At 38.7% G+C, this 11,100-nt stretch overlaps 1 protein-coding gene across 1 annotated transcript; it reads left to right on the forward strand.

The window, feature by feature from the left end:
• The first annotated feature begins 433 nt into the window (after positions 1-433).
• SIRT5 (sirtuin 5) lies at positions 434-10,596 on the forward strand. The gene is made up of 8 exons (XM_056854014.1): positions 434-566; positions 1,539-1,672; positions 2,799-3,024; positions 4,240-4,327; positions 6,565-6,618; positions 8,065-8,182; positions 9,156-9,271; positions 10,451-10,596. Exons 1-8 carry the CDS (start codon positions 452-454, stop codon positions 10,524-10,526), a joined length of 927 nt encoding a protein of 308 aa, XP_056709992.1. The 5' UTR covers positions 434-451; the 3' UTR covers positions 10,527-10,596.
• Positions 10,597-11,100: the final 504 nt, after the last annotated feature.

The raw sequence follows: 11,100 nt of genomic DNA on the forward strand, positions 1-11,100 counted from the left end.
TTTTCCATGATAATTTAGAATGTGATTACTATTCATTGTTTTACCAGCAAGACATGAGATTCTCATTTATTTCATGTGTGTAATAACCTAAATACCAGGGTCAGACAAAGAAACTGACAACTCTGCTACAGAATTAAGGTAAAAAATATTCATAATTTCATCCTTCAGCCCTTGAAATAGTCAAAGGCCAGATTACGGACCTCCTGCAATTCAAAAGTTCTTCACCCTCCTCTTCCAGAGAGACTGTGCTAGCTTCTCTGTAATGTGCTAGGGTACCCAGTGATAAATTCTTAACAAGCCCGGTGAGGACAGCAGGGTGTTCGTAGCCCTTGAGATATCTGGGACAACTGAACTTTGGCTAAATCTTCTAATTTATTGGTGGACCAGCAACACTGTTATCGAAAAAACTTCTTTTGTTTTACTTTTTCTCTAGTATTGTCCTGGGATCCTGATGAATCTTTTCCACTTTTCTACGAGAAGGTTGGTTTCTCAAGTATATTGTGGATTTAAACCTACTTCTTCCAAGAAACAAAGAATTTGCTTTGAAATGGCTCGGCCCAGTTCAAGTAAGCCAACTTTGTCCCTGGCATGAGTTTCTTTCTGTGTGTACACAAGATAAATTGTCTATAAATTGCTTCTTCCTACTCCTTGTGAACCTTGAAATCCTAGTATCTGTAATGTTGCCATGTTCGTTCCACTGAGAGTCACTGTTGATTAAAATAATTGAATGTACAAACAATGGGCTCTTTTGATATCCTTTTTAAAAAAGAGTTATTAGAAGGGTGGATTCTCAGCACCTTCCAGCCCCACTCCCTGAAATCTGCTGTTAACTGGAGACTCAAAATGAGACCTAATAAATGCAAAGTATGTCATTTTAATTTCATGTTTTTAAAAAAATAACTGGCTAAACTTTACAAAGCATAGTATGTCTACTTCAATACTTGAGCTTATCGGTTGACTAAAACTAATATTCATATATTGCAGTGTTCCTGAAACAACATCTTAGCCCTTACTGAATGCTTAAATGCTTGTAGAGCCATAATGCAAACATATTTTCATGTCCAGCAATTTCTGCTTGGAGGCCTGAGATATAAAATTGTGTAGACAATTTTTAGATACAAAATTACTGCGTAACCAAAGCATTAATTGTTTTGAGCTATATGCTGTTCTTTGCAGTTGTGAAGGAATGTCAACATAGATCTTCTGTGTGTGTGTGTGTGTGTGTAAAGTGCCGTCAAGTCGCAGCCGACTTATGGCGACCCCTTTTTGGGGTTTTCATGGCAAGAGACTAACAGAGGTGGTTTGCCAGTGCCTTCCTCTGCATAGCAACCCTGGTATTCCTTGGTGGTCTCCCATCCAAATACTAACCAGGGCTGACCCTGCTTAGCTTCTGAGATCTGACGAGATCAGGCTAGCCTGGGCTATCCAGGTCAGGGCAGATCTCCTCTATCTACGCCAAAATAAGCTTTGCGTGTGTTTAAAATGTGCCTACTTACAATGAAACAAACCTGAATTTCTTTCATTCCTTTTTTTTAAAGATATGGCTGATTTTCGAGAAGCGTTTGCAAAAGCGAAGCATATAGCTATCATTACAGGGGCCGGTGTAAGTGCGGAGAGTGGCGTTCCGACCTTCAGGGGTGCAGGAGGATATTGGAGGAAATGGCAAGCTCAGGTATGTGCTACTCGTAGCTGTTAGGGAGTGTCGACTTTATAATTTTATAAATAGGGGGTGTAAACTTTATAACTTTATAAATGTGGCTGGCTCCTGTGCCTCTTCACTTGTTCTCTCTCCAAGCTATTTGGAAACCTCTCTGCTTCTCTTTAGGAGCTGATCTTAAGTGTTGTATGGCTTCATGCGATCTATTATATGTTGCTGTCTTTACAAATTCTGAAATTGAGAAAGGCTTTCAGGTCCACATTTTTTGAGATGCTACGTACTAAGTACTGAGTAGCCAGCTTGCTGGGGGTAAAGGGAAGATGACTGGGGAAGGCACTGGCAAACCACCCCGCAAACAAAGTCTGCCTAGTAAACGTCGGGATGTGACGTCACCCCATGGGTCAGGAATGACCTGGTGCTTGCACAGGGGACCTTTGCCTTTTAAGTACTGTTACTTAATAGCCTTACAGGGCAATCCCAATAAGTGTTACACCTTTATAAGTCCATGAAGTCAATGGGCTTATAAGGGTTGGCTGCACTATTAGGCACTTCATTTGTTTGTTTTATTATATTTCTGTCCCGCCCCTCCTCGGCTACAAGTCAGGCTCAGGGTGGCTTACAACATATTGAACAATTAAAATATAAGCTACAATTAAAATCTCTAGCACTATCAAACTCTATTGGTGCCCTTAAAATTTTCTACAGTTGGGGGTGGGAGTTCCCCAAACAGAGTGGAAAGAATAAAGTAAAGGGGAGGAATATACTTGCTGCTTCCAGTTATGTAATTTTATTTCAAACAGAAATTGAATAAATGCATTAATGTGAGTAGCATAGTAACTAAGATTGTGGCCTGTGGAGTCTCCCAGTTCTCATCTCAGCCACACATTCTCTGTATGGCTTTTGGGCAAGCTATATATCTTTCAGCTTCAGTACTTCCATCTGTTTATAGAGGAAACAATTTTGGACTAGCTTACAGAGGTGTTGTAAGAATTACTCTTAAAAATATATGTGAAGCACTTTTAAGTGCTTAAATGTGCTACATAAATACTTAAAAAGTTCTTACAAATCATTGCAAATGAACGTGAGACTTCGTATATCGATATTTTCTTTTCACAAACCAATGAATTACATTTTTCTGTAGGAACTGGCTACTCCAGAGGCTTTTGCAAGGAATCCTTCTAGGGTGTGGGAATTCTACCATTACCGTAGGGAGCTTATGATGAGTAAACATCCCAACCCAGCACACATTTCCATAGCAGAGTGTGAGGCCAGGCTAAGCAAGCAAGGCAGAAGTATTGTGGTCATCACACAGAACATTGATGAGCTCCACAGGAAAGCTGGAACGAAGCATCTCTTAGAAATTCATGGTAAGAATCCATAGAAACCTCTTACTAGTATTTCATTTAGCTATCCTTGTATAATTGGAACAGCCAAAAATCTGCATAAACACTGACTAATAATGACCTGACAACTTTCCATTACTAGACACTTCCTTTTTTGTGTCAAATCTACTTGAAGGCACATAAAAGTAGAATTGTGTAATTGTATTCTAAGGACTGGGAGCCAAACGTCATGCTAGGTGAAAAAGATGTAATTTGATCTGCCAACATTTTCTTTTCAACGAAATGCGGGAAAAGGAGCCGATCACAGCAGTAGGAGTGGGAGAGAAGATATTTTACATTCCTCCCTCTCCCACTTGGTTTTTCTCATCACTCCCCCCCAGCAGAGCTGCTACATGTTTCGTAGGGGAATTATTATTGTTATTATTGTATACTGACTTTATAGCCCACTTTTCTCACTTGAGACTCAAGGCAGATTACAAATTATGAAGAACATAATCAAACAACACAGATCTCTAATAAACAGAGCAACGCAGTGGGCTAAGATTAAGGAGTTGGAAAGCAAATGCAAGCAAATGATAAAAAACTGCCTTAGGCAACAAAACAGTCAGCTTAGGCAAAGAAGTACATGTGGCAACACAACCGTCTTAAGGTTTGACATACCACACTGAGGAAAGGTTTACTAAAGTAGAAAACTGTGAATTGAGTTGAATTGCAGTAAAAGGCTTGTAATAAAATAGCAAAGTGCTACAATATTATCTTATCCTTTATAGAGGCAACCTACTCAGCTGATAAATTATACCGTTCTCATCCTTATATAACAATTCCCTTCTGGAAATAGGGTGAGGTACCTATGTGGTACCTGAACAGTTTCTTTTGTGCGCCAGATAACAGCTGGGGGAGCAGTTGAACACACACACATGCATGCAGCCAGCACTTAACCGGATTTAACTAACAAAAATACTTGTGTGAAAATCTGATTATGTGTATCCTTGCTTCACTGTATTCTATACAATTTGGGTTTGTGTCTTTCTATTCATTAAACATTTTGGTGGCTTCCTGTAGCTGGCTAATACATATACAGGAAATTAATGGCTTTTCTATTCTAATATTGCTGCATTTGTAATTTTCTGTTCTTACAAGATGTATTACAATCAAATTTATTGTATACTATTTTAATAATTTAGCACTATCAACCATAAAGTCAAAGTTTAAAATTAGTGTTCCTACTTTGTTTTACAGGCAGCTTATTCAAAACCCGATGCACCAGTTGTGGAAATGTGACAGAAAATTATAAGAGTCCAATTTGTCCTGCTTTGGCTGGAAAAGGGTAATTCATCTGTGCTGTGTTATCCATCCTACTAAGAACATTATTTCTTCTAAATAAGATTTGGTGAACATACAGATAATTTAAGCTGAGCTCACACAATCTCAATCAGACTTCACTGTCTATGTCTTGTTTTTAAATCCCCTGTCCAATAATATATGTGTGTGTGTGTGTGTGTGTGTGTGTCAGTGTGTAAATGTTGAGGCAAAATAAGCATTCAAGTAAGAAGTCTTATGTTTTTCAAATCACCTTTCATTGTGGAAATCACCTTTCATTGTGGAAAGCATTTGCGCATAACGTTGAAAAGACTTTCCAGTTCTCTGTGTTTTTTTAAAAAAATTATTAGAAAAAAACCCAATGACAATAACAACAACTAAAAAAGCAGTATTACTGACAGTCTTCGTAATTTAAAATACAATATATATATACACATAATAAAATAAGATCAAGTCTCCCATGCTACAGCTTATTTCTATGTCTTCATATTCATCATTACGTCCTGACTGAGCGCAACGCATTACTCTTTCCCGCCCTTATTTATGAAATTCTCTATTTTACTTATTGTATGTGACCATACCGCATCCAATCTTATTGTATCCCTGTTTTTCTGATATGCTGTTAGCTTAATTACTTACATCCGGTGCCTAGAGCTAAAAACAGGCAAGACAGATCTTTCCACAAACCTGAAAAGAGTCCTAGGTTTGCAGAAAAATTAGAAATCTAAAACAAAGCAAAAAAATGTGGGGCTTTTAAAAACCTGAAAATGATAAAAGGAGCGCCTGTTGCTTTAAGCAGCTGATTCCCTCAGTGGCCGTTGCTAGGCAACCTCAGTATTCCAGGCTTCAGTTTGTCAGTAAAAGGCAGGGGAGGGGCAGGGCCCTTTCCAGGCCTATTTTAGTCTTTCAGGGAAGACTCATTGGGTCCAGGCCTGTCTAGGGTTGCCAGCTCCAGACTGGGAAATTCCTGTAGATTTTGTGGTGGAATCTGAGAGGGGCAGGGTTCGTGGAAGAGAGATGCCTCAGCATGGTATAATGCCATAGAGTCCACCCTTCATAGCAGCCATTTTCTCCAGGGGGAGAGATCTCTGTTGTCTGGAGATCAATTGTAATTCCGGGGGATTGCCAGGTCCCACCTGGAGGTTGGCAACCCTAGCCCTGGAAGCAACCTCTGGGTGACCTGATACCACCTAACCTGCATGACTCAACTTTTGGTCCCACCTGGAGGTTGGCAACCCTAGCCCTGGAAGCAACCTCTGGGTGACCTGATTCCACCCAACCTGCATGACTCAACTTTTGGACCAGTCACATACTTTCAGCCTGACCTATCTCACAGGGTTGTTGTGCAGATAAAAAGGAGGAGAGGAGAATAATGTTGCTTTGGTCTCCACTGTGGAGAAAGGTGGGGTATAAAGGAGATAAATAAATAATAAATGTAGTTGAAAATTGGGTGGGAAGGAGATAGGGTTGCCAAGTCCAGGTTAGGGAATTTATGGAGATTTGAGGGGTGGAGCCTGGGGAGCGATCTTGGAGAGGTCTAATGCCATAGACTCCACCCTCCAAAGCAGCCATTTCCTCCAGGGGAACTAGGGCTGTCAACCTCCGGGGGGCTGGAGATCACCCAGAATTACAATTGCTCCAGACATCACAGAGATCAGTTCCCCTGGAGAAAATGGCTGCTTTGGAGGGTGGAGTCTATGGCATTATACCCTGTTGAGGTCACTTCCCTCCTCAAACCTCACCCTCCCAAGGCTTCACCCCCAAATCTCCAGAAATTTCACAACCTGGAGCTGGCAACCTTAGGGAACTGATCTCTGTAGTTGGGAGAGCTGTTGCGATTCCAGGAGATCTCCAGTCCACACCTGGAGTTGGCAACCCTAAAAGGAAAGAAAGGAGCAGGAAAAGGGAGGAGGCTATGGGCACTTTCAGGAAAGGGAAAGATGAAATAGGTCAAGGGAAATGAGATGCCTCCCACAAGTCACTGCGGGTTCCCATTTGTAATAACTAATTTTCAAGATGTCCAGTTCTGAGGGTACTTTTATCCAGACACTGGAGCCATAACCAGACAAAACACTTCTTTCTACAATCCTGAAAAGTGCTGCAGAGTTTGCAAAAGAAATCTGAGATCTTAAAAAAAAAATACATGGGAGAATTAACACACACACCCCCAAATAAAATTGGAAATGACACTAATACAATTTGCTATACTTGAAATTTTACAGTTTTTTTGTTTAACAATTCCAGTGCCCCAGATCCTGAAATCAAAGATGCTGGGATTCCTGTGGAAGAACTCCCTCGGTGAGCGCATTATAACATGTGGACAGAGCTGTAATTTTCAATGTGTTATAAAGCGACTGGCAAGAGTGAAGGTTAAAACTGTTTAAATGTTTTAGCTTTACTTTAATGATACTGTTCATATGGCCAATTCGGCCCTGAACAATGTCACACTAAGATAAAAATTAAAAAGGATCTCTCTCTCTCTCTCTCTCTCTCTCTCTCTCTCTCTCTCTCTCTCTCTCTCTCTCTCTCTCTCTCTCTCTCTCTCTCTCTCTCTCTCGTCTTCTCATAATGGCATCAACAGACTTTGACACAAAGGGAGGGAGAAAGGGGCAGAAAAACAGGAGAGGCTGGAGAGGGAAAGTGGCAACTGAGTGGAAAGAAAATGGGAACTGGACTGGGAAGAAAGGAAGGGACAACAAAGTGGCAACAGAAAAAGGTGAAAGAGAAAATGGAGACACAGCAAGAGATGGAGAAAGGGCTAAGAAGAAGGGATGGGAAGAGAAAACAAGTAGGGAGGATGAGAAGGTGGAGAGCTGGACAAGAAGAGAGGAAAAGTGGGGGCCACATGGGTCCTATGAGACTTGTGGGCCCCCTAAAGATATAAAATTTACTGATATCTTGAAGCCAAGATTTAAACAAATACCTTTTTCCAGATTATTTTTAGAAAAAAATGGGAAATTAAAAAAAAAATTTAAACATGGTCTTAGCATTTGACTGACTCTAAGAGTGAAGAAAAATCATGAGTTTCTTACAGTAGTTCCCAAAATTTCCCAATTTTTCAGTTGGAAAAACTGGAAAAAAGTCCTTGGAAAAAACATTTCCTCTTCCCAGGCTTTCATATCTGCATTTCCAGCTAGAACCTATGTTTATCAGAATATGCTCAATGGGTCTGTGGGAGTTTTTGATACTGGCTTGTATCTTACGACTTCAGTTAGTGAAGTTTGAAGCCTTCCTCAGTTGGAATTGGCTCTTTGGCTGGAGGAAGTCTCCTTAGGCTGAAGAAAGGCTTTAGACTCTAATGGGCAGGGTGGAATGATTGAAACCGTTGTTTCCTCCCTACTTTTGGACATTTGGATGTGACCAGGAGAACATTATGCATGCTTAAAATGTTAAATGTTGTTCGTCTTTAAGGTGTCGCTGAACTTCTTAAATTTTAAAATCAGTGACACCTACAGAACTTTTTGATAAATCCCATTATTATTTTTTTGCAAAATGACCGTTTTTGGGATTGGGATGAATGTTTTTGAAGTGTCTAGAGTTCTTTGTAAGATATTGTATAAATGAGCAATGTTATTTTCCTTCCAGTATTTTCTGAGAATATAAATAATGGACACATTGTCTAGGTTTGTAATAAACCTAATGTAATTTGAATACTTTATAATAAATCCACTAAAGATTTAAAGTACTCTTCTTTCCAGCTTTGCTTCTGTCTGAAGTATAACCCCCCGCCCACATTTTTCGTAGTTGTGAAGACTGCAGTGGCCTCTTGCGCCCTCATGTTGTATGGTTTGGAGAAACTTTGGATTCTGATATCCTTACAGCTGTTGAAAAAGAACTTGAAATTTGTGACCTGTGTTTGGTGGTAAGTGACATTTGGGTTTTCTGCTTTTATACTTAGGGTATGTAACTTACAGTGCAATTCTATGCATGGTTATTGCAGAGACCAGAGTAACTGCATAGGACTGCACGGGTTGTTGACACACAAACTGCATGCATAGGAAACATGTCTGAGGATAATTGTAAAATGAAGCATTGTCTTAATGCTGAGGACCAGTTCTTTCATGAGTTTCTCATGTGGTATAGACTTCATACAGGCGCTTCTGTCTGGCATGGTACTTTCTGTTATATTCATGTTGTGATGACATAGACAAACTGCTCCACATCTGAAATGTAAGATTATTCAGAGGATACTTTGAATGCTGAGTAACTGACAATTATAAACAGGAATGCTGTGGCACCTTAAAGACTAACAATGGTTAGTCTATGATAGTTACTTCTCTATCGTTAAAAACTTGTGCTGGGAACACAGAACATCCATGTTTCTGTATTTTTGTAAGAAGAAAAAGTAGAAAATTATTGAAACTGAAAACGTTTAAAACATATTTTATTACTGTTCTTTTACAAATTGATAGCACTCCCCAGAATAGTAAAAATAATATTGTTTTCCTGGCATCCGTTCAGGTAAGTTTCTTTTACACTGAAGTTGTAAACATTCACAGTTTCAAGGAAAATTGTTTGGTTTCATTTGTTCATCTGGAAGCTTTCAATGGCCATGTAATTTTATCTGTCTGTCTGTCTATCTATCTTTAGGATAACAGTAAATTTGCCCTCTTTTCTGTCTTTGCATCTTTGGTGATATGTCTCTGCCAGCTGATAATGTATCTGCCGACTGAATATAACACTGAATGCACCTGCCAACATAGGCTCTGGTTCATAAAAGGTTATGCCGCAAGACATTTGTTTGCCTAAGGTGCCACATATGTCTTAATTCTGATGAACAGTTGGGAAGTGTGACATCATCACCATGTGACCTGATATTATGTTTCCTCTCTCAGGTTGGAACCTCTTCGGTAGTCTATCCTGCTGCTATGTTTGCTCCTCAGGTATCTGCAAGAGGAGTGCCAGTTGCAGAATTCAATATGCAAAGCACCCCAGCTACCGATAAGTTCAGGTGAAACTTGAATATCTTTCACAGCTTGTAGTTGCAGATATAAATTTCCAACAATTTTGGAGCCATGGAGAAAAACTGGGGTTTTTCCCCAGTTTTTTTTTGGGGGGGGGGAGGGGGAGAGAAGTTTTGGGGAAAATCGAAATATATACTGTACTTCCGATCAAATCTGAATTTTTTTTTACTGATTGAATAACATAAAATGCACAATTTATAACTTAGTTAGCATGTAAAAAGTGTACTATTTAGCATATTTATGAAAGTTAGAAGTATAAATAACTTCATTTTCTGTAAGAAAAATTGCAGTTTTACCCAACAGAGAGTTAACTGCTGCACCCTAGGCTACAATAGCACATGTATCTCTAATTTTTGCTGCGAGGTCAGAAGAAATACACGTTGAAGGTAGAAAACAAATTTTGTATTAAATTAAAAAGTGTAGTATTTGGACAAAAACTGTCATACAGTCACAATAGGTAGGATTGCCAGCATGTTTGGATATTAAGTTTAAGAAAACACTGATCTCTTTAAAAATTTATTATCGTTAAACATATTATAGCTTATTAATTTTTACCAAAATTATTGTGTTTAAACCACACAAAACCTTGAAAATATACCATATCACTGCCTACATTAAGAAGGGTGTTTTTTCCCATGTTCCTCAAAATTTCCCAATTTTTCCATTGGAATACTGAAAAAGTCCTCAGACTTTTGTATTCTGGACATTTGAAATGAGTGAAATGCTTTGTTAGACAAAGTATTTCTCATTCAAAAAAGAAATCATAAGAGATGTTTTTAGTGTTTCTTAAAATGTCCCAGTTTTTCCATTGGAGAAATTGAAGAAGTCCTTGAATTTTTTCATGCTATACATTTTGACCACAAGAAACATTGCCTTGAAGCATTTTACTTATTCTAAAAGCAAAAACATCTCCTAGGAGTTTCTTTTTAGTGTTCCCACAAATTTTCCAAATTTTCTGTTTGGAAAAATGGAAAAAATGGTCGGGGGGAAAATTAGGAAGAAAAAAAAGTTTGGTTTTTTTTATTTTTTTTGTTCTTTCCCCTCTTGTTCCTCACATAATTAGTTTATGAACTGGGTATAGGCAACAATGGTTTTAAGATTTGCTGTGCTGGCACTGTTCTTTGATGAAATACTGTTTCTATCCTGATATCCTTTTCTCTGTTTAGTTTCCATTTTGCAGGTCCCTGTGGTACCACATTACCTCCAGCGCTTGCTCGCCATGAAACTGAGATCATCTCGTGAACATTCATCACAAGCACACAGGAAAAGAATCTGATTGCTAAACTCAGCAGGGTGCAAACACAAGAGCCACTTGGAACATATAGAAAAAGCTTTGTGTATACTGGGAAACAGGATCTGATGATGATTTTCAAATCATGATTCTCAGCTTGATTATGAGAATGAATAAAAGAATAGATCTATCATGGACACTGTCATTTGAAAAGTTATGTTTTGTTGTGCTAAATTATGTAAAATGAAAGCATTAAAATATGAACAGTTCGAAGTATAACGTCATATTGGTGACAGCAGGTTGTTTGTACTTCCATGTATCAGACTGTGTGTTTAGTGAATCAAAAACAAGGACATCACCTTTATTGAATACTTTATGACTCTGTGGTTCACAAAGTAAATCAGCTGTAAAATTCTCAGAAAATGTAACGGTGAGTGGGGAAGTATGGCAAAATTACAGCTTCTTTACCTTACACTCCAGGATTTTTTTAGGAACTCAATAAAACAAGGTCTTATTCTTCACAAGTTTCATTTCTGCAAAAAGGTTTAGGTTTGTTATTACGTGAATTTGTGATCAGCATGAGAA

This window comes from Euleptes europaea, chromosome 8 (genome assembly GCF_029931775.1).
Source record: "Euleptes europaea isolate rEulEur1 chromosome 8, rEulEur1.hap1, whole genome shotgun sequence".
Lineage (NCBI taxonomy): Eukaryota > Metazoa > Chordata > Lepidosauria > Squamata > Sphaerodactylidae > Euleptes > Euleptes europaea.